The sequence below is a fragment of the Apaloderma vittatum genome, unplaced genomic scaffold (assembly GCF_000703405.1).
Source record: "Apaloderma vittatum isolate BGI_N311 unplaced genomic scaffold, ASM70340v1 scaffold6204, whole genome shotgun sequence".
Classification (NCBI taxonomy): Eukaryota; Metazoa; Chordata; class Aves; order Trogoniformes; family Trogonidae; genus Apaloderma; species Apaloderma vittatum.
The window spans coordinates 3,381-28,233 of record NW_009713147.1 but is presented as its reverse complement, the minus strand read 5'-3'; the positions used below and the strand labels follow the sequence as shown (position 1 = coordinate 28,233).

The window sequence follows — 24,853 nt, the reverse complement described above, 5'->3', positions numbered from 1 at the left end:
CATGACAGTAAAGGCAGGACTACAGTAATAGTTCAATGCTATGCTAATTCCAGGCCAGAAGCAGGAGGCAGCTGATGATAAAGTCAGAAAATGGAGCTCAGAGTTTACATATAGCGAAAAGGTATGCAGGGACTTGATTTCCTTCCTGGCTCATTCAACCACTCGGAAAATAGCTTCCTGTCTTTTGGCCACCCACTCTTTCTAAAACCTGAATCCTTTAAGAGCTGGTACTTTGTTTGTCTCTGAGATGATACTCTGATCTGAACACATGAGACTATGTGACCTTTACTTAGGCATGGACAAGGTCAACCTTGGGTCTCTTCATGTTACTGAAACTGTCAGGAGTGGTTATTTATCTTGTTAGTACATAAAGCATTTGGCTGCTGTTATGCTCGCAGTAGTTTGTAAGTGCTTCAGACTTCGCATTTTGAGGAAAATGAGCAATTTATAAGACATGTAAAAATTACCAGCATATATCCTTGGATACGTGCTCCTTTCAAACCTCTAGAAGTGCTGGGATTTGTATTTTGGTACAAAATTTTCTGCGTTGTTGTGAAAAGTTTATCTACTTCAGAAATTTGATTTGTTTTAGTAGCTAATGTAACAGTAGCTCAAGAGAAAACTTGTTTGAAGTGTGGGACTGAATTCTTGATTTAGAGTATTACCTAGGTTAATTAGCCAATATTTTCAGTAGATTGTCTAACAATTGTCACGAGACGCTTGCTCATTGTTCATAGTTTCTTCTTATGGCTTCATGTTCTCAGCCTCTTTGAGAATTCTCATGGCAGTTGAATTCCGCATGTAATTGTGTATGGAAAACAATGAAAACTTGTTTTGCAAGTAGACACAAACTTAAGCTCATTCACACGAGTAGTCTGACTGAAGATATAAGTATTTTTCTATAGATTGAGTCTAAATTAGAAAGTTACTGTTACTGGTCAACAACCTATTTTTTAATGACTGAAATTAATATGAGACCACTTTTTGGCCAAGCGGAAAAAACAAGAACAACATCGGAGAAGTGAATTCAAACGCAAACTAATTCACTAAAAGTAGTATTTAAAATATTCGAAGCAACATAAAAATAGAGCTGTGCTTTTCAGTCCAGTTTCAGTTGCAACTGGATAAATGGGTAACAGTAACATTTTCCAAAGCTGGGAAAAGATTTTGCTGAAAGGTTTAGCTTTGTCTTTGTGTCTGTAGAATTAGATTAGAATGCTAACTTGGTAACTCGAGCATCCCTTTTCTCACCTGTAAGTGTGTGGATATTTGAAGCCCTGAGCATTTGCTCAGCTCTACGTGCTGCCAGGCCAGGCTGCATGTCTTGCGCTTGCAAACAGAGATGCTGGTTGTCACAACAAGGGGACTGAGGACAGAAGGGAAGAGACACTGCCTCTCTTTCAGGACAGCTCCAAAACTCTGCTTGTTGAAACTCCATTTCCTGTACAGTCTCTGGCATTTCAGAGAGATGCTCATGCAGGGGACTCGATTTAGCCGTCAGTGCTTTATTAAAACAAGTAACTGCTGATAGTACTTAACCATAACAGTTCCTCAAGGGCTAATGTTGTGCTGTCTGGTGTACTAAATTTATTTAATATTATCTTCTGATTTTATTTTGTTTAGTTTGTTACATACAATTACAGATTCAATAATTTGGCTTTACTTTCAGACTGAAGATGTCAAATCTGAACTGATAGAAATTACTGTACTGGATTATTAATTTAGAAAAAACCAGCTTTACTAATTTTCTTGTTATTCTACTGCTGTATCTTACTGCTGTATCATCAGATATTAGGTTTCATTGTAATTGTCTAATTGTTTTGATAGCAAATTTGAAATGAATCAAAATTAATGTTTATTCTTATTTTTACTGATGTTATGCATATGCTACCCCTAACCTAAGAAGGTCCCTGAATTGAATTAAAATAATTTCTTCATCTTTTTAAAAAAGTAATGTGTTCTTTTTTTAAAAGTACTAAGTGTTGGATTTAAAATATGCTATAAGATCCTCTAAATATATGCCACAGTTGTAGGAAAAAGTATTTCTAGGAGCTGGTGCTAATTTTTTCAGTATTTTAATCAAATTTCCTTACTTGTTTATAGCATACATTCTTCATATATTTTTCAAATAGAATCATTATGAAGCAGTGTTGTTCTCTCAATAATATTTGCCTAAAAATTCTTTAGTCTTGGAACTTATCCTTTCACAAAGAAAACTAATGCTAGATTGTAAATATTTTATACTGCATGCAGCACATTTTAGAAATCTGGAACATTATTTCTAAATTTGGAGGATACAATCTCATCCAGTTTTATAACCTGGAATATTTTTTTTTCTTCTGCTTTCTCAACACAACTATTCCCAGCTTCTCTGCTTTCCCTCTTTCTCCTTCTCCACCCACCTTCTTCTGTTCAATTTTGAGTCCAGACCAAGACTACGCAAAATTTAGTGCCCTCTCATCACAGCAATCTGCAATGGATCTCAGAAATAGTTTATCCACATCGAGTCTACCCCAGCCTTTTCCTCTACTTGGCTATAGAGACTAGATTAAAAGGTAAATTTTGTCCAAAACAATTTTGTTGATGATAGGAGAGATCCATTTCTTTGCATTTTAACTGGAGGTGAGAGGGAAGCAGAGAGGGACAGTGCCTGTGGCAATCTTATCACTCTCATTCCTATTGCTGTCTTCTAGGATGTCACTGTACAGTGTTAGTTTTTGGCTTCTGATTCATGTGATCTTGTTGTGCCATCCTTCTTTATCGTATGCTGTCTCTGTACTTACTGAGCAGTCCTGCCAAACAGGACAGCTGCTGGTTCAGTTGCTGTAGCGTTGCCATTAAAAAAAAAAAAAGGAAAGAGGGAGAGAGAACCGTGGATGTATTAATTACATTTACATTATCTGTCCTATCTAAAATAGTCTATTCTGTATTTAATAAAAAGTAGATTAAAAGTAGAGCTGATCAATGAAAGAACCATTCCTGTACCTAAATATCTACTTTATTTTTCCATTACAGGATATTTGTGAAGATATATCTGATCACGTTGAACAAATTCATGCTCTACTAGAGACTGAGTTTTCCCTGAAGCTTCTGTCTTACTCTGTCAATGTGATAGTTGATATCCATACAGTACAACTACTCTGGCATCAGCTACGTGTTTCTGTTCTGGTTCTGAGGGAGCGTATTCTCCAGGGACTACAAGATGCCAATGGAAACTACACCAGGCAGACTGACATTCTGCAAGCATTTTCTGAAGAGACTAAGGAGGTATAGTAACTGAATTAAATTTTGAGAATTTCATCTGTTTTTGAAGCATCCAATCTCTGTTGCACATTTAAAATTGCTAGGATGAAAATTTAAAGACAGCTTACTTCTAGATATTTGGCTAATTTTGTGTTTTAAGGGTCTACAGCTGATATCAGTTCTCATTGAACCAAATTAAAGCAAGTCAGTTTTCATAAGCATTATGCTAGTGGCTAGCAATGTTTTCTCCTTGTTGAACTATTCTTCATAAAGTATTAGGAAATACAAAGGTGTATCTGGTCTAAAGTCCTTGGTTGGGTCACTCATGAATTTAAGGCTCATATTGAAATAAAAATTCAATGTTTACGTGCAATGAATTCTTTATTAAAAAGCTTAGGCATTTCTCTTATTGCATACACGAACTTGAAACTTACACAATGTTTTCCAAATCTTTCCAGACTAGGTCAACATTACTTCATAACAGAGAGGATGGGCTTTAATTTGTTCAACTGGTAATTCTGCAATATGCCTCTAAACAGTCACACATTCTGTATGAGAAACAATGATGCATGAATCATACATTTTTTTGCTCTAACAGGGTGTCAAATTCACATACATGTAAATGATTTGTAAATCTGGATTCAGTTAACTAAAATTCCTTTTCCTTTGAATTCATCATTACTAAATTAGTTTAGTTAGAAGGACTCTACTGACTTAATTTTTGTAACTGAAAGAAAATGCATATTTTTAATAGATGGTAATTAATGGTTAATAGAAGATACCTTAGAGTGTAAAGGACTTTTCAGTTGCTGAAAGTCCTAAGATTTGGATAAAATGCTTTTGTTAGAATTAGATTTACAGAAAGAGACCTCCAGATCAATGAATGCAGTGAGATTCTTCAACTTGTGTTACAGAGGAAGTCGGAAGTCCCCTAAATATGTCTTGAATTTCAGATCACTTGACTTTAAACAGAACGTGCATATTTCTCAGCTCCTTGTTGGGTTTTATATTCGTGTCTTTTGTTCAACGGAGTGGGTGGTCCTGAAATCAATGCTCAGATATGCCTAGGCTTACCTTCTACACCCCCTCTTCCTGATGTTTACATACCTGCTGCTTCAGATTCAGTTTCTGCTTTGCTGTTGCTGGTAAACCTTCTGTGGAAAGTCTGAAGGAAAATCCATGTTTGTCTGAGTATCCAGAGTGGTGCAGTAGGGTGAAGTCATTATTTTATGACATCAGCGTGGCGATTTCAAGGCATAAGAAAGGAGCAGATTCAAATAGTAAGAAACAGGAAATGTCCCATCTGGATCTGGTTACAACTGCTATAAAAAACATCCCTTGGATACAGGGGGGAGGATTGACTGAGGAAGGACAGATTGTTTTCCACTGAGGAAAAAACATGTTGCCAGATACGCTTATATGGTAATAAAAAAGACAAAATATCCTTGCAAGTTTCTTTTTTTGCCAGTCCACCTAGAACATAAATATTTTATAAAATTAATGGCTAACAATAGCAAGGACACCGCTAATATTAATATCAAGTTTCTGCTCTAATGCTTGAATAGGTTCCCAGAAATTTCTCTGCATTTTTTGATCTTCAGTTAGTAATTCAACTTTTCCATTAGGTATAATGGTAATGGCTTTATCTGATGTATTTTCATGAATAAATAAAATGTAATGTAGACACAATTGTGTCTACTCTTATTTACCTTTTTTTTTTTTAGTGTTTCCCTTTCCCAGACAGAACTGTGTTGTGGGACTTCTACCTCATGATACAGGTATTATCTGTTAGGGATTTTCACGTGTATGTGATTAGTGAGGTTGTTTGAGCAAGCCTAAAAAATTTAGCTCATACACATAATCCTTCCTTGGAGAATTATTCTCCTAATTTTCAGTACTCTTTGGGGATTATGGACTGGGAATGACAGTTTATATTTTTCTCTGAAGATTGAGAAGTCGCCTGGTTTGAAATGAATAGAAGGAAACTTTCACATACAACAAAGATTTCTATTTTTGAACTTGATACTGTAAGATACTTAGAAGGGGAAAGAAATTGAAAAAATAAATGTGAAAACTAAGCAAAGATAGGAGGAATTATAACTTCTAGTTGAGGACATCCAAATGCTGCTCATGCTATGTGTGGAAGGGCCATGTATGTATATCCAGGTCTTATAGCCCAGCTAGAAGAATACGTTTAGATCTGATGCAGAGACAGGATGCTGGGTGAGACAGGAATTTGATCTGCACAAGTACAGCAAATGTTATGCTTTTCTGTAGTCGACGAATACATTTCACTACCTATCATTTCACAAAATGTTTGGCTTGTTCCTTAAGTCAGCTGTCTTCTGCGTAGTGATGAAGACCATATTTGACTGCCAGTGTTAACTGAGGACTTCCATGGAAGAAATGCCAAGGTTTCTTTTGTGTTCAGTGAGACAGGCTCATCCTGTTAATAGTCACAACTTGCTCAGTTCATAGACTGCATAGTTGATCATGGCACAACGGTCCAGCCTGGGCTATATTTACACTGTAGCTGTAATGCACATAAATGTGCACAAGCTATAGCCTCAACATAATGAACAGGGGTAACACTGGTAGGGTAGCTACCAAAACATGAATATGTATGCCACAGGCTGTACTGGCTTGGTTAGGAACCCAGCTCCGTAACTGAGCAGGGAGTAGCTGTGCGTTTGGCTCTCTCAGCAGTGCCGTACTGAATAAGATGCCAGCAGGAAAGGGCACAAAAGGTTTTATGGCTTGGAGGAAGCAGAGATATCAGTGAGGCAAGTAGCCTGCCATGATGGAGATGCCAAATTAAGAAAATACTTTTTTATAAAAAACTTTGGAGTGTTTATGTTTTGAAGGGCCATTTTTCCTTCAGGAATGACTCGGAGATAGGTAAGAAGGAAAGAAAAAGAGACTGGTATGCAGCCTGTCTTCTGTGCAGCTGAACCCAACCTCGGAGTTTTATTTCACAACTGATAAATCCAGGAAATAAGGAAAAGAGCAGTATAAAGCTATGTTAAAGTGCAGCAAATCCTGATATTCTCAGATGGTGAAGTAACAAAAGAAATACCTTACAAATTAAATTAGTTTGTTTAAAAGAGTAAAAAAAAAAACAAACCAAAGTGAAATTTTGCTGCTTTAAGTATAAATACGAGAAGGTATTGGCCACATCCTACAGAGCTTTATAGGAAGTTTTACTACGTGAAAAAGATCAAATATTTTGAACAAAGGTAGCCTATTGGTAGCCATGCAAATAACTAAATGTTAGTATTTTTAAAAAATAAATGCACTAATAAAGCCATGGTAATACTGGCATTAAATAATGCTCCTCTGAAGCACACATTTAAGAGGCTGCTTGGAAAATGACCAAGCAAGATGGTTTAATGCATGTGATTGTAAAATTTATTAATGTTAATAAACACATTTTTAAGAGACGAAGGAATGGAGCTCATTTCTCAGAAGAAATGAAGGCCTGTAGGGCCTTGGAAAGGGTTTTGAGTTATACATGGTTTTACAGTTTCTAATCTTTTCCTGAGATTAGAAGGAAAATGCAGCTGTAGTACTGATCATTGTTTAGTCATTATTTTCCTCTAATAAATGCAACTCCACAACATAAATTTGACAGATTTATAGAAACTTCCCCTTTTAATTCAGGACTATTGACAACGTGCAATTTGTGGCGCAGGTTCTGTATCTGGATTGTGTGTGCTAAATAAAAGGTATTTCCAGCGTCCAAGATTATGGTTGATAAATAACTTTCTAATCAATCTTTTTTTATAAGCAATATTTTTTGCTGGAGGATTTTATGTTTTTACTTTGAGTAATGCAAGTGAGGTGGACAGTGTACAGAGCTCAAATAGTATATGTTTACAGAATATGGCAAACAGTAGCCCTTTTTATTGAGACTGCTTTTGTTCAGATGAAAAACCAAGTGGTTTATTGTGACATGAAGAGATTATTGTACCTTCTTCAGGCATGATGCCTAAGGTCCTTAAACTAGAGATGTAGGCACTGTAGTGAGACAAGCTGTTCCAGACAATAATTCAGACAGGCACCTATTGTGGATACTCAAGAGTTTGCTTTAAAGCAACTCTATTATTAAAAAAACCTATCCTGTGAAGAAATATCAGTATATTGATTAAGGCAATTAAAGTTAGAATCCTAAAACATGAGTTTCTGCCCTTTTTAAAGCAAGCACTTGGGCTAGTGTTGGCATTCTATTATATTAAATTCTGCTTTTCAGTTTCTTTTGTCCAGCTGACATGCTTTACCAGTTTTGTTTCTTCTATATAGCTTCATGGAGTTATGTAAGATGTTCACCAGTGTAAGCAAGAATCAAAATTTTCAGTATTATTCGATCCCATATTCAGGTTTCAGATTATGTGCTCAGATCTGAAAACAGGTGAGGCCTGTCTAGGTGTTAGAACATTAAATCATCTACTTAAAAATTTGCTTATAAACTGTTGATCAAACATTATTTTCCTGTGATTGTTATGTATCAGGCTACTTTTGGATCTTAATGTAGTTAGATTTTTTTTTCTAGTGTTCTTCAAATAAGTGACTAAAATATTTATAATATCTACAAAATACTTATGTGGCTATTTCTCTGTTGATAATGCTACAGAAACGAAATGTAGCTAGCAATCTTTGTCTCATAAATACAGGAATAAACGTCATTTCTAGTTGATGCTTGGAAAAACATTCTGGTGATCATCTGGAAGATTGTAGTGCAGCATGGGTTTCTGAAAACACAAGATTAACAAGGTGGCTGATGTACTCAGCAGTCCCCAAGATGCCCTCCCTCATGTCTGAGGTAGTTAACACAGGAAATACTATGAGTCTGCTGCATGAAATTTCTGAGTCTCCCCCTACATAGTAAGCAGAACTGAGAGCAGAATTTAAGGGGGAGAATGCCAACATAAAAGTGAGTTGCTATTTTTAGGTAACGTGCTGCACCAGACAAAAGCTAAATATTTTTAATTGCCAAATGTGTTACAATGGTTTGCTCATCTACAGGGTACTGCAAGAACAGGCAGATCGGTGATGAATGCTTTTTCTAGATGTTACTTAGTGAAACGTAGAAGCTGGTGGTTTGTTACTTTGTGTAAGCTGTATGTTAAAACTAATCTAAATTTCTTTGTCTGTTTCAGGATCGTCTTGACTCTTTAACTGAGGTTGATGATTCTGGACAGTTAACCATCAAATGTTCTCAAAATTACTTGTCACTGGATTGTGGTATTACTGCATTTGAACTATCTGATTACAGTCCTAGTGAGGATTTGCTTGGTGCTCTGGATGATATGACCTCTGGCCAAGGGAAAGCAAAATCGTTTGAATCTTGGAACTACAGTGAGATGGATAAGGACTTCCCAGGACTTATCAAAAGTGTGGGTTTACTTGCAGTAGCAACTGATTCCATTACTGCCCAGAGTAATGAAGCATTAAATGAGAAAGAAATCCATGTACCTCTTTCAGCAGAAGACGGAGAAGAAAGCAAAGACTCACTTGTATCTCCTTCTGTGAATTCCTCTCTTTCTAAAGAACCTTGCTCTGAAGATAGCATTTTACCTACTGACAGCCAACCAGTTCACACAGTAAACAAAGTAGAATGCAATCCTCCACAGCACACCGGTGAAAAAATCAAACATTCTCACTGCGAAAACTCAACTCCTAAGAGGTCCATAAGAGACTGCTTTAACTATAATGAAGACTCCCCTACGCAGCCTACGTTGCCAAAAAGAGGTCTGTTTCTGAAAGATGATGTGTTTAAAGATTATATGGAAGCCAATGATTTAAGAAGGCAAATCTCTCAGATAGTTAAAAATGAAATGAGTAGAAGTACACCCTCATTGTTAGATCCACCAGACAGGTCCAAGCTTTGCCTTGCTTTACAGTCATCCTACACCAACAGTCCATCTGCAGTTAGTCAGTCATATGATTGCTTAAATAAAATAGGTGATGAAAATCTTGAGTACACAATAAATAATCACTTTAAGGACAGTCCCATAAATCTAGGAAAGTCTTCTTTCTACACCTGTAAAGAAAAATCAAAGAACAAGAAATCTCATGATGCTCCAGAGAAAGTGAAAGCTGGCAAAACACCTGAAGGTATGTGTAAAACAGCTTCACCAATACAAGTCAAAAAAAGGGGACAATCTCTACGGAACGGAATTACTTCTTATAACTCTAAGTCTCTGGAGGAGACAGAAACAGATTCTTCTGCATCATCAAATTCTTGTAACCAGAGTGACCCAAACAGGCAATCACAAGGTAGAACTGAGGTTTTTAGTTCACCAACACGTAGCCAAAAGAGTGCTTCCTCAGCTGATTCGGAGCTTACCAACTCATCACCTCTTCTACTGAGAAGAAAGAGTAATAAAAGCTTCTCCTCAACAGCAAGCTATACGCAAAAAAACAATAAAGATGGTGAGGTCTGGTATGGATCTGATGAATATTTAGCACTTCCTTCACATCTCAAACAGACTGAAGTATTAGCTTTAAAACTAGAAAACTTGACAAAGTTGCTGCCCCAAAAGCCCAGAAGAGAAACAATTCAAAACATTGATGACTGGGAACTGTCAGAAATGAACTCAGATTCAGAAATGTATCCAACATACCAAACAAAAAAGCACAAAAAAATGGGTAGAATTTCACCAAGCTCTTCAAGTGATATAGTATCATCCTTAGGTGACAGTATTGAATCTGGGCCTCTCAGTGATATTCTCTCCGATGAAGATCTTTCTATGCCTGTATCTTGCATTAAAAAATACATTGAAGAAAAGTCAGAAAGGACTGCTGTCACTCAGCCCACTGAGAATGAGACTTGTGCCTCAAATAAATCAGCTTTAATCCATCAACTGATGCAAGATATACAACATCAAGAGAATTATGAAACCATATGGGAAAAAATTGAGGTAAGGCAGTAATCCTGTGTTCTTCTGCTCTGTTCTTGATTAGCCTATATATGTAGATGGAGCTGTGGGCAGGGGTGGAGTTGCTTTCTTGTTTTCTTTTAATGATGAAAGTAGTCTTATCTTGTGGCTGCTAGAAGTAGAGAACAGCACTGACCATTGTAATTATAATAGACTACAGTTAACTTCAACTATACTGAATTTGCCTACATTATTTTAGTTATACTAGAGCCTTTACACTTGTCAAAACATTATTTTATCAAGAGAGTTTCTCTTTGCCAAGATCAGGTTCATAAGTTATTTTTAGGATGAAGTGAAAAATAAACATTCAAAACTCAATGATCTTTGTTGTATTTGAATGAAGTTATACTTAGTATCATCTGCCTATTTTCTTTATAAAAAAAGAATTGCTTTAGTCCAAGAATAGAGGAGTAATTTTCTTGATTCCTATCATATCATGTACAATAACCACATTTCTTTTAATCAGTTCTCTTCCCTTGCAGTGATTATTTTCCCTCCAGTATTAGCAGAACTAAGCATGACTTTTTTTTTTTTACTTAAATAATCCTAAATAATGGCAAAGTAACAGTACAATGAGCTAGAGAAATAATCACAATATGCTATCTTATTAAACTTCAGATGAGATAGGATTTCATGCTTGGTCTCTGGTATCACTTCTTCAGAAGTACCGCTTATAAAGTGGAAAAGTTTGCAGTAGTTATCACTAAGAGAGACCTTTTTGAGAAAAAAAGCTTTGGAAAGGGAGGTGAATTTGAATGAATAATCAAATAAGGACCTAGCCATCTCAACAGTATGGTTATTAGCTTACATTCATAGTAAGTTTTTGTTGCAGTTTTCCAATGATTCTGTCTTCCTGGCCATTGTAGAGAACTCTCCTATTCAGAACAGTTTGTGTGCATCATCAATATACTTTAGTAAAATAGCTGTCAGAAAAGAAAGTTCCGTGTCTACTAGATTTCAAAATCCTTTAAAATTCATGACATATTTATGAAAGTGATTTGGCATCTAAGTGCCAAATGTGGTATCTGCATTATCTTCTATGTTACCAAGCTCCGTAAAAGCTAAGAAAAAAGGACTTAGTTTTATAACTTAGTTTATAACTTCAGTATGGGCTTTCGATGATGTGTAATTTCAGTAACTTTTGAAGACATTGGAAGTATTAGGACTAGGAGAAAAGTAGCAGAGCTAAGGATATTTGAGTATAAAGTGAAGGTAGAAAATCCAGAAAAAAAATTCTTCTTAAAGGAGAAGCAGCAGCTGTCAGCCTTGAAACAGTCAGCTCTAAAGGGCAGTGCTTAGTGATTTGAGTTGTTCCATTCTGATGGTTGGGGTTCATCTTCTGGACTCTGATGAAAAGAACCATCTTCATAAGTGCAAGCTGTTTCTATGCTTATGTTTGTGTAGCGCTGAAAATTGGTTCGGATGAAGCTGACAGATACAGAGCCTCTCATTCTGAGCAAACAACAAATCCCATCAAAGCGGTCTGTGAATGTGTAAGATGCTGTCTTTCAAATGATACTACAAAAGCCTGTTCAAGGAATGGAATTGTGAAGTGTTTAGGTACCAGCTCCCTCCACTAGATGCTGACCAGCATCCTTTTGGCAAGAAGCAAGTGGCAGAGAAAAACTTTTTGCGTCCCCCTCTCGAATCATCATGTTAATTTTTCTCAAACTTTTTGAAAGGGTAATTCTCTTTTCTGGAGTCATCTGCCTTTGTGTGGTTCCCTGCAGCTGCAGTTCAATCCTACCAGGATGGAGGAGTAGGAACCAGCTGTAACAACTGGCTGCAGCTGTAAACACTTGCCTTTTCTCCGCACCCATCCTCTCTCTCCTCACCTCCTCTGGAGAGAGGATTGAGCTCCTGACAGCAATTAAAGATAGATAGCTGTTCTCTGGCCAGAGTGAACCCTTCCAGCTAGTTTTTACAGCTACTGCTCTTGTCCTTGAGGACCTTGGCTTCAGCTGACACTGCTTTTTCTATAATTTCTCAGTGTTCCTGGGTGTGATGAATGTGTGGGAAATATTGATCATAGAGTTTGAAATTGATCTTATGAGGCATGTTGTGGGAAGGGGCTTGGAGTAGAAGGGCTTTAAACAGAAAGAAGACCAGATGCAAAGATCGCCTCTAGGATGAGAGATAAGATGCTAGCTCGGTGATCCATGCCCTTAAAAGCAGCACACAAAAAGTTTCATATTTATTTCCTGTAGAAAGATGTATGCTAGCTATACTAAAGGGCTTGAAAGTGTACTTCCTGAATGGTGAATACAAATAATCAAAAGTTTTGAAATGTTTTGCAAAGCAATTATAATATTCTAATATTTTAAAGAAATATAAGGTTTTCTCAAGCTGCTTATTTACTTCATTTTCCCCACTATTGCTAGTAATTATGTATTCTGCTTCTAAGACTAGTAAAGAGCCAATTTTTCAGTACAAGAGCTCTTACCAAGGTAAATCTTGCCTCACTAACACTATGGTGCCTTGATGAGGTATTTAATTTGACTTAAGTAATAGAAAGATAGAAAATTCTTCCCTTATGTGATGCTATGAAGTATTGTAAACAAACTCTATCTAAAAATATCTTATGTGTGTCAGAATTGAGTCCATTCTTTTGCTAGATCTCCTGTTTCGTAATTCCCTATGCAGAATATCAAAAGTGGGCCATTGTTTTTTAATTATCATAATTTGACATTTTTATTAATTCTATTATTTAATTAAAAGTCTGCAACTCGGAAAGGAGTTTCCTAATTGCATGAGCACAAGTCTTAGAAATAATACAATAGTACTTTTGTTAATAGTAGTTTTGTCACAAGACAGATCTGAAATGAGAACTTAATTAAATACAGAATAATCATGGTCATGGCCATTAGTAATCCAGTTAAAATGCTGAAAATGTCTAGCCTAGTATATTTTATTTACTGAGATTGTAAACCAAAACTAAAATAACTCAACCCTTCGTTTTGAGATAACAGCCGCTTAGAAATGACTGGCAACCTCAAAATCATTGAAAGTTGTATTTTAGCTAGGTAGGAATGCAGAGAAGGAAGTTTCAGTATATAAATTTGGTAATATCTTGATAGTAAGAAATGTGTTGAACATATGCTCAAGCATTTATTGGAAGCCTTATTAAATTCTCAGTTATATGGAGGAAAACCATCTGCAGAATCCGATAAAATGTTGGTTTTTCATACCTGCAAATTATGCAGATGTCCTTGCATGGCTGTTGTTATGCTGTTAGCCTATCAGTCTACCTACAGATGGAATTCTGCTTGACTGGCCCATTCACTGTTACATAGGCTCACTTTCTTGCTTTGCAATAAATCCTGCATACTCTTGCCATATTTTGCCTTGCACTGTAGCTAATTCTTTGGCACAGGCTTCTTATGCCTTCAGCACTGGGTACCTCCATTCTGGGCTACAACACAATTTCTGTGGCAGTTCCTTTGTACGTTTCAGAAATTATTTTTTGGAGTTTAAAGTGAGAATGAGTAATACCAAATTCTGAATGTTCCTCTTCTTGTTATAGTTCAACTTTTAGTAGCTACCCCAAATAAATATTTAGAATGCAGATTGAGCTCTGTAGTTTCTGATATAGTAACTGAAGGGGAAAAATCTATACCAATATCATTCGCACAAGTAAAATGAATGGTCTTCTTTGCTGTGAAAAGATGGTCAATTTGCTAGTTCTCATATGTAACACTAGACCTCTGTAGTAACAGTTTCAGAATGCCTTAACTTAGTTTTCTTGCAGAGAGTAAGCCTTTTCCTTGAAATCATACCAATAGCTGATTTTTCTTCCCCCATTTCTACATGGAAACTGAAAAATTGGAAGAAAAAACCTGACCTTGGGCTGATATAATGACAGTGCACTTTCAATCACCTTGTGTGAATAAAATAATAACAATAAAAACCCCCAAACTTGTTCAGGCTGTTTTATCTCCTTCTCTAGAAAGCAATACTGGATTGAACTATACTGACATCCTTCTCTTGTAATCTGTGGTCACTGATAACCCATCTACTTGATTTTTGAGGGCACTATTACCAAAGGTAGAAATATAACCATTTGTAGGACACTCCATTTAAATGAAGATATGTTTGCTTTACTGGCCTCAGGATTAATTGTATGGAGCAAATTGCTGATTTTTTTCCTGTTTTACAAACCTCTAGCTTGTTTTATCACTGATTCCATCTCTGTAAAAGGCAGCTGAATCTCCTCTGCAAGAAGCAATTTGATTTCTATCGATCCCGTCTTCTTAGCTAATCAGTTTTCATGAATTTGCCCTCATCTCCGTTGGCTATGTGTTGTGTTTCGAAAGCCCATTCAGCCTTGAAGCTGGTTACCCACCTTCTTGATGTGCTCAGGGGAGGAAATAATACTGCTCTGAATGTTTTTCTGCTGTGGGTCAGAGTATGCCTCAGGGATCTGACAGCAAAGAGCCAAACAAAAGGTTTTACTGCCTTCCAGGACCAAGTCAGGGACCCCTTCACCCCTGTGCAACCATTTATCCCCACTGAAATGAAGATGCCTCAGTGGAGCAGAGACTAAAGACCCCTTTTCTAAATTATTGCAGTAATGGGAGTAATTTTCCTGTCTAGGATGAACTAAGGACCAGTGCAATCCACAACAGAGAGTGCAATACCAGAGCTAAACTTAATAATGTGACAAATAACTTGTGTGTTTGAGTGAGAAAGATTTAAATTTTTAGATATAGTTTTAGGTAGTCACAAAAGACAACTAAAGGTGACTAAACGGTAGGGTTCTGCAAATGCTTAATAGGCTTGGTAGAGCACGTTTGTATTGGAGACATAGCTGGGAGTCCATCTGGGCAGTGGAGAGCCAGTTTGTTAGAAGATATTTGGAGAACTGACAAGAAAGGGAATCTGTGTTGAAAGGGGATTGAAAGGGGACCGAGTTGCTTCTGGGCAGAGAATGGACTGAAAACACACCAGTGTAGTTAAGGGAGATGCTGGATTGCTTTAGGGGAAGCAAAGTTTATTTGTGTTTGCAGCCGATTTTCATCATTGGCAGTAAAGCGTACATAAAGGCCAAATGAGTTTTGGGCTGTGGGGCTAAGGCAGTGGAAAAACAGGAACTGATAATGCTGACATGGCTTGGTAACAAAGAAAAAACACAGGCCTGAAATCGGTAACGACAGAACTGGTGGAAAAAGCTTATTCTATGTTATCAGATAAAGGATTTTTAAAGTGTTGTAGTGCTTCCCTCAGCCCTCTTGCTTTCAATAACTTAGCAACAGTGCTTCTAATACTGATGATCTTAAATGGATTGTATATTTTTTTCTAATAGAGAGAGTGCTTGCCAAAACTTGTTCATCCTGAATCTTACTTATACTGCTTCATACAATTTAGATAAAAATACTGCTCTTGGATGATGATCACTTACAAAAAACGGTAAGTGAAACAGGTAGCAGATCCAGAAATTCCTTGGCAGCTCTGCAGTTTTCTCAGCAGACTTGTTTTGTGCCGTATAATTGAAAATGTCACTTCACATTTTGTACTGATAATCAAGTTTGTGCTTTCTTGTTTTGAGTTTGATGATACTCCCCTGCTTTGAAAGCCCCTCCCTCAGTTTTTAAGCTGGTTAAACTATTATTGAGCAGTCATGCAGTATATATATGGAACTCTCACTTTCACACAGACAAATAGTTCTCTACTAGAAGTTGATACTGAAATACAGTGAACCTCCTGTTCCTCCAAAATACTTAGTTCCTAACAGTTTGCTCGAATTCTAAATGGCTTCTCCAAGTACATTGACTTTTCTTTGGCATTTGCTTTACCAGAAATAGTGTGAGCAAGCTTGTCACCAGCAATCTTTGCAAAACTAACAACTTCTATGTAAGCTCTGCAAATTATGAATTTGTAACTTTAAATCTAAAACGGACTGTGGGAATACATCTATTGTGAAGCATATGCTTGTTCAGAACTGTTTTAATCTTTTGCATTCGATATCTGGCAAGTCATTCTGAATAATTTGAGGGGGGAAAAAAAAGAGAGAGGGAGAGAAATGGAAAAAAATCTGAACACAAATAATTTTAGTAGCGTTGATTTGAGGGTATGTTTTTAATAATATTTAGAACTGATTGTGTAGGGGATATGGCTTACATCTGATGTGAGACCTTTGGTTGCAAAAAGCCTCCTGATTCTCTTTTTGTATACATAGTTGGATACCACATCTCATCCCAGGGATGCCTACTAAGAGCTTAGATGATCTGAAGAACAGCTGCTTTGCAAACATGATTCTGTGAGCCCTCCTATCCTAATGCAGTCAGATCAACTTTAAGTGACCATTGGCTTTACAACCCAGAGCCATATCTTAATCATCTGTATCACAGCCTTGTTATAAGACTGCAACAGAGCCATCCACATTATTTATTTGTGAACTGGAAACTGTCTAGAAAATGGTCAAGGATTATTTCTTACCTTCCAGATCTCTACTACTAGGCAAAAGGGTGTAGGCTCACAAGAACTAGTCTTAGGAGAAGTGGCTGAGGGAACTGGGGTTGTTTAGCCTGAAAAGGGGGAGACCTTATCGCTCTTTACAACTACCTGAAAGGAGTTTGTAGTGAGGTGGAGATTGGTCTCTTCTCCCATATAACAAGTGATACAACAAGAGGAAATGGCCTCAAGTTGGACCAGGAGAGGCTTAGATTGGACATCAGGAAAAATTTCATCATCAGAAAGGTTGTCAAGCATTGGAACAGGCTTCCCAGGGAACTGGTGAAGTTTAAAAGACACGTAGATGTGGTGCGCAGTGAACATAGTTTGGTGGTGGACTTGGCATTACTACATTAATGGTTGAACTCAATGATCTTAAAGGTCTTCTCCAAATGGAACAATTCTATGATTCTATAAGATGGAGAGAGGGAACGGTAAGATTGCAAGAGATGAAATTCTTGATCTCACGGTGATAACTGGAAGAGCTAATCAGTATTGACTTTAAGGTGATCTTATGATCAACTCCTTTCTACCAGTGCAGAGACACTTTTTATGTCTGGGATTGTTCAGTGCTTTCAGTTCTCTCATAGAGATAAAGGCACTCAGAAACCACCAAAGTAGCTTTGGAAGCTTTCAGCGATGGCAGTAGCTTTCAAAACACAGACAGTCAAATTGCGATTGGGAATTTACTTCAGAGTGCGTATGATAGTTTAAGAGGAATATTCTTGTCTTATTCAGAACGGAATCCTCTATAACTGCTGTCTTATGGAGAGCAGGTACTAGGGAGAGGATTGGTTATTTATGGAGACTTTGAGACCACTTCTGAGCTACTCTGTCTAACTAGTTACGGTGTTGATTTCAGGACTCCTTAAAGTGCCACTATTATTAAACGGAAAACTAAATTGAATTAAGAATTGTGGTTTCTAGTATTCTCTTAAATAAGGTAAATATGGAGGGATGAGAGAGAATGTTCATTACTTTATATTTTTATAGTGATGTAAAGTCTAGCTGTTCTGTTATATAATATACTTAGGATCCTGGATTCTTATGTTTTATGTATCTTCTGTGAGGAGGTACAGGATATTCCAGAAAGATACAGTATACTAAAATGACTATACTCTATTCTAAATATTTAATTATTTAAATAATACATTGCTACTAACTTCCACCTAAATGAAATTCCAGTCTATCTACTGTTGTTTACACATCATTGCCTTAAAACATGTACATGCTGGAGATGAGTCAGAGTAAGAGAAATGATCAAGGGTCTAGAGAGGATTAACCTGAGAAGAAAGATCAAGCCCACTTATGTAAGATTATTGCATAACTCCTCAAAATATGTTCATATCTTTTTGTTCTTGTGCATCTTTATATATTTTGACAGCAACTGGTTTTTGTTCCTTCATCCTTTCCAGTATGTTGTGATCAGGAATGAAACATTAAATCATGCTGACTCTTAAATCACAGTTGTCATCATCAGGCATCAGAGTGAATATAATTTGTGGTAAATACAAACACAAAACTGTCTTTCAGAGGTTTGTTTCAGACTGTCTATATGATTACACAGTTAGTTGAAAGTTATGTTGAAAGTAAACAGAAAGTTGTTTTCTTGTCCTTGTTTTCTGTTTTGGAGCTGAGATGATAATCAACTGAGTTGTCCTTAGCAAATCAAGCTACAATCTTATCTGAATATTCCTTTTTTTTTTTTTTTTTTGGTAAAGACTTAATATGAACACTGACTGCTATATGTGTAAACGAGATCTAGATTTGCCTCTGATTTCCCTTGGATGGTGTTTGGAATCTCTCCAGGCTGACAGAGGGAGAACCAACAAACAGATTTTTGGTAGCAGACAGTGTAGATGTTCAAGTCAGAGTAGCTTAATATTACTAATTGCTTTTTCCCTACTGATGCCAGTATCTGATTGCATGATTGTTTCCTCGTTGTGCTGTGTAAGACTAAAGACACACAGAGTAATTTAAAATGCTAATACTGCTGCATACTAGCAGCAATTGAACTGTAGTAGCTAGCATAAAATCGGCTCAGGTAGGCCCAAACTAGGGTCAACCTCATCTATGGATTGCAGTGCAAATCTCCTGCAGCTCTGCTGAGGTACAAAAAAGCCCCCCCCAAATAGTAACTTTGCTAGAAACAGAAAAGCTTCTGGGGTTAAAAATAAAGAATGAGAAGACAAAAGAAAAGAGACCAGAGGTTGTTTTTACTTTATTCTGTAAACATATTCATATTTTGGGATAAGAATAGTAAGTCAGAATTTATGTCTAAACAAACGCCCACTAGAAACCACTGAAAAAAGAAACTAGGTAAAGGGGAAGGCAGATGAATTAGGAAGGGGAAAAAAAAGAAATTAATAGAGGAACTATTAGTAGTAAGATTTCTTTGGAGACTGTAGGTGAAGAACGAATTTCATAACAGGCGGCTAAACTAGGAAACTAGAGGAATAATAATGGACTAAAGAAAAGGGGTGGTGAATCTAAATCTCTCCTCACTGCTGCCATATGTAACAAATAGTGGCAATCACCATTTTCCCTGGTTTTAAACTCAGAAATCTTAACTGCAAAACAAGTTAATGGGTCAAAGAATTGTAATCTCTCTTGTGAGATGACACACTTAACCTCTTCAAACCAATTAGCCTCGAATAATAGGAACTGCTGACTTAAGCATTCTGATTTTTAGAGGGAATTGTGGTCATTATATCTTAAGTCATGCCAATCATATAGCAGAGGTCAATATATGTAGCAATTACCCACAAGCAAACAGCATCTGTTCTATTTTGCGAGAAAGTGGGGTTTTTCCTGGTTGGAAAACTTTTAGACGTGGTGATATATGGCCCTCTTGAGGCCAGAACTTGTTACTGCATCTCTCTTGTAGACTAATTTCCTTCTCAAATGAACGAGACTTTACAAATGTAGTTGTTAGAAACGCAGGGATTAAATAAAACATAAACTAGACTCTATCCCCCTCACGGAGATCTTTTTTGCTTGAGTGTACTCTCCAACAATATATTTTTTTGCTATGTATTTTATTCCAACAAATTTAATGTTTAAATATTGTTCTGTTTTTAAAAATAACATGTATATGTTAATTATTAAGCTTAAAAAATATATAACCTACATGTGCACCTCTATAGATTTTGAGAAATACATAAAAAAGATAAACGCTATCCTCTGGAAAAAAAACGTTATGCCCCTGCAAATATAACCTGGTTTTATTATTACTTAGAGAACTATAGTTGTATCATTTAAACAAGCAGTGTTTAATCCTGTTTTGTGACCATCAGGGTAAGAATATAGTCACTTTGTTCCTTTATCTATGACTTACTGGCTAACTTACTGCCAATGTTATGTAAAAAAAAAAGATATTTTTATTGCTATTTATATAAAAGGCATGGAAAATCTCACGTAATTTGCTGCCATTGAATAAAAGTATGCAATTTGGCTAGTTTCGTTCTTTTAACATAATTTTTTCTTTGTCTGGGAAAAGATAAAATTTTTAGAACTGCACAAATCTCTGCTTAGTTGACAGCATGCAAAGGGACACTGATTTCAGGCTACAGGAGCACCCCTGGTGTATGCTCACCTTTCAAGGAATTAAATGCTGGGGAATGAGGTTCATTTCTAGCAACTTTGAGATCAAAAGATAAAGAAATGTTGGGACCAGTTAGGGTAGGTGCCAGTGTGACTCCAATCAAGTGGCCTCGGGAGCTGCCCCGTTGCATGTGCAAGGCAGCAGGTGACCATGGGCAGAAATAACAGCTGCACAGGAGCATCCCACCCCTAGTCTGCTGCCTGAAGCCCAAATACTCAGGGTATGCAAACCAAGGAATGACGGTCATTCATAATTGTCTTCTTCTTCCAGAGCAGAATAAAGCTGTACACTCATATATTACAGAGGCCGTTATATGGGAAAACTGCAAATGGAGATTAGTTCATCTTCTGGATGCAGTTCAGCTCATAATCGATACATACATTATCTGTAAAACAATCTGAAAATAAGGTATGTTGCCAACACAGCATTTAAAATAATTATATGAAGAGGCAATGCAGTACTTCCAAGTACCCTTACATCATTGTAAGTTTCTTCAACATCAGTATTTTTAGAAAAAGCTCATCAGACAACTAGCTTCACTGCAAACAAAGATATCGATTAGGGACTCACATTATCCACAGAGTTTGGATCAAGACTGCTGCATATCAAACATTTCATAGTGAAAGAAAGGAGATAGTTCTGATCAGGAGATTCAAATTTAGCTTTATTTGCAGAATAACTAATAAATTTGCTCTTATAAACAATAGGTCCTGAACTAACTTCTGCATTTTCTATTCTAGTTTAGAGATGCTCCGAGTGGACCAAAAAGGAAATTTGGTAGTGTGAAATAGATTTGAAAATGCTGCAGCATTGTGCTACTATCCTTTAAACAGGACATAGCTACTTATTTTTACAGAAGACAGGCCCTTCTCCTGTGCTGTGCTCAGGGTCCCTCCAGAATCCAGACACTCCTTCCAGCTCCTGCTACAGAGGTGAAGTCCTCCTCTGAAGGTTACCAGCATCTTCTTTCTTGGCTCAGGCAGATTTATTTGCTGTTCTTGACCTTCCCTTGATACATCACTGGCTACAAATTTCTGGAGACATTATGTTCATAACTTGCTCCTTGGCTTACCAGCTGAGTGAAGCAAAAGTATGTGACCTAAACACATTCACATCCCTTAGCTGATCTCTAGATACGGCAAGTCTTTGACTTAGGGCCACATGAGAGTATAATCTAAAAAGGCCTCAGTTTAGGATAATTTAGGATAATTGATGCTCTGATACGTAAGAGAACTTAAAATATATCCTATCTTTATTTATTATTTATAGTGCCTACATTTATTCCCAAGCTGCTGCTTAGGTCTCTTGGATTTTATGTGGAAAAGAAATAATTCAGAAAAGAGTTCTATTAAGAATTGTGACGATTTCTGTGAGATGTGACCAATCACAGGCATTGCTCTTTGGGAGTAAATAAACTGTCAGCATGTTCAAACCTAGTAGTAGGAGGAACTTCAAAGACCAGATTTAGACGATCATTCAGAAGTTTTTACATTACTCAGCTCACAATATCACAGTTTCTGACTCTTCTGCTTTTATCTCTAAGAGCTTTTGCCTGCCTATTTTATTTACAACGACTCAAAGAACATCATACTTTTTTTATAAAAAACCTAAATAAAAAGAGCTATCTTGTCCTTTGCTTATATTTCCTCCTCCTCTATTTTACTCCCTGTTTATGCCATGTGTCCTTATTGTCTGTTCTTCCTTCCTGCTTCTGTCTTGTTTTCAGGGCTCTTGGTACCATTTAACTCGTGTGTTTCTCCTTTCTGCTGCCTATACTATTCACTCCATAGTTTCAGTATTGTTTTCCCAGAGGTACCCAGTGGCGGTAAAACTTATTTGTGTAAAAGTGGTGGGGTTTTAGTCAGCATTACTGTGATCTGCTTGAGAGGACGCTTTGGCTAGCTTGCACTAGGGTGGTTTTCAGGCGGTGTGAATGATCTCCATGAGAGGGCTTGCGCAGGCTGCCTTGCAGCAGGCGTGTTCTCTCTGAGGCCAGGCTGCAGCTCAAGCTCTGCCACTGTCATCTGGCCTGACGTGGAACTTGAACATTTTGAAATATTGCCGTGAAAATAACTAAGATTCAAATTACTGTGCGTGATAACTTAGGACGCAGATAAGCAGTATTATTTTCTGTCAACAGAATGTGAAGGCATATGTAAAACTTTTCTGTAAGAAGAAGGGTATGCTAATTTACTTATTTACATGGTTCCCAGGAGTGCTTCGAATCTCACACCACTTTTAAGATACAGCACTGGCTTACCATATTTTCTTAACAGGAGCTCTCTTTTCACCTGAATGAATGCAGGACCCTAAAACCTCATCTAGCTTCGTGCCTGTTAACATTACGTATCAGATGGAAAGCATGACCATGTCGGTATGAGAAGAGATCAGCAGCCATTTTGTCCGCCTGGCATTATTGCCATCAGAACAGATGGCATCTCTGGAGGTTTACAACTAATCCGTATTTGCTGTTAAGTTCATACTGTGGGATTCTTTTAAAGATGGACGAATTGGAGACTCTTCCCTTCCCTTCTCTCCACTAGTCCTCTCTGCTCTTGAACACCTGCAAAGGCGCTGGCCTTTCCTGTGCTGCTCTGTGACACTCACACACGCAGCCGTCGTGGCCTCAGGGCTACAGGGATCTCTTCTCCCAGCAGTATCCTTCCAGTCCGTGGATTTTGCTTCTGGGGTTCTAGGCACTCACTGATACTTCAAAAGGCGGGTGAAATGTTGCCAGTGATGTTGGAAGCTTGTCTGCTATCTCTCAGGAACAGGGTTTAGGAAGCATTCATCTCACTTTCCTGTATCTATCTTTGTCCCACAGTCAATCTGCTGATGTTAAGAATATCCGTTTTTAAATCTGGTGAGTTTCAAATAGCAGTGGAGGCCTTGTGTAGTTCTTTTAAATAGAAAGTAGCTCTTCACCTTGAGCAAAAGGTAGGTAAAGGTATGAGTGAAGAAAAATAATGTTTGTGGCAACCTTTGGAAAGGTTTAAATAATCTGCAGAAATACATTTAGGAATAATTTTCAATATTCAGATTAGCATAACCTGCTCTGTCTAGAAGCAGAAATTAAGTCAGCAGTCCCATGGGGGCAATGAACTTTTTACTGCAGAATCAGTTTCACTGTTTTCAAATATAGTTGCTTTTAATGGATTGAAAAGTAATACTTTACTTGTTTCTTTCTATCATGCCTTTAAAGCTTATGCTGACTTTTAGGCTCTGGCTTTCTCACAGAGAAGGCTTTAGAAAACAGACAACTTCTTAAAAATCTTATCTGACGTTCCTGCTCTAGTCAGAATACAGTATGGAAAAATAGCTTAGAAATGTAGGCAAATCTCTTGATTCAGTAGTGGACTAAAGGTCTGCAAAAACTACGATTAAGTATACCCTAGCATCAACTTCTAGGGACAAAGCTAGAAGTTAGTTATTTGTAGTGTTTTCCTAGGCTCATATAGACTAGGCTTTGTTGTCCTCACTGTTTCAAGACTGGACGTATTCTCAGCTCTCCAGTGTTCCTGGAAAGTTGAAGTATGTCTCACTGGCTCTGCTCGTTATATCTCTATATTTTAATTTATTAGTCCTCCTTGTTTTCCAGCGTCAGAATGCATCCTGGGGACTCTAAAACCAGGAAAACTCATGAGCCAGTGACCCTCCTGTGCTACCATTTCTGTTCTACAACCGTATTGACCAATTAAGTAGATGCGCATTAGGGAAAATACATTTAATAGTAATTTCTAATTCTGTGTGTGGCAGTTGGGCACAAAGCCTAGAGCTGGCATTTGTGAAAGATTTGTGTAATATAAAAGTCTTAAAAATGCTTAGGTAGACAGTATATAGCAGAAGTCAAATCTGTGTCTTTAAACAGATGCCCACTAAGAAACATATTTAATATTTATCTCTTCCCAGTTTGGAGGGAACATTTAAGTCACACATTTTCATGATCTGGGGTTATTGAGCAAATGTGGCATTTCTTTAGCAGGAAGCTGATAAGTTCCATTTCTGGAGTGTTTGTGAATGAATGTATCCTAAACCTCATCTTAAGTGTTGCCATTCTACTGATGTGTTTGGTCAGTTTTATGTTTCTCTAAGGTCACTGCCACAGAATCTTGACAATATCACAAAAAGAATATTTTCCATTGTGACATCTTGGTTCCTTGGGGATCCCTAACATCTGCAGTGCTAATGGTTTTATTGCTGCCTTGGGGTCCAACTCCAATTAAATTGACCGTGGCAGTTTGTTGCAGCCTCATCCTCTTGAGTACCTGGATTTCTTTGACTTACCTTTGCCTATGAAGAAAGTGCACTTTTATCCTTTTGAAAATAAAGTCCATGGGCAGGAATGTGATCCTCTTGAGACTCATATGCAAGTCCTTTTGTGGTTAGACAAAGGGTTTTCTTAATGCATTCTATGATAGATGTGCCCTTAGAGCCAGTCCATCCTTGGACACCAACCCCTCTGTGAGCTCAGTCTTTTTGTAAATTGGGAACGAACTTTACAACACTGCCTGCTTGCAACCAAATTGGACATTCATTTTTAAGCATGCAGCCTCATAACCAATTCTTTAAAGAAGAGAACTCCCTTTGTCTAATAAAAAGGAAGGTGGAGATAAAAAAG

The 24,853-nt window shown here is 37.2% G+C and overlaps 1 protein-coding gene across 1 annotated transcript; it reads left to right on the top strand.

Annotated features, from left to right (window-relative positions):
- Positions 1-2,964: 2,964 nt before the first annotated feature.
- On the top strand, positions 2,965-10,163 carry LOC104273054 (A-kinase anchor protein 6-like; the record flags this gene model as incomplete). The annotated part of the gene is made up of 2 exons (XM_009868251.1): positions 2,965-3,267; positions 8,400-10,163. Coding segments are annotated over exons 1-2 (2,067 nt in total), but the record flags the coding sequence as incomplete, so codon positions are not given.
- Between the last annotated feature and the right edge of the window lie 14,690 nt (positions 10,164-24,853).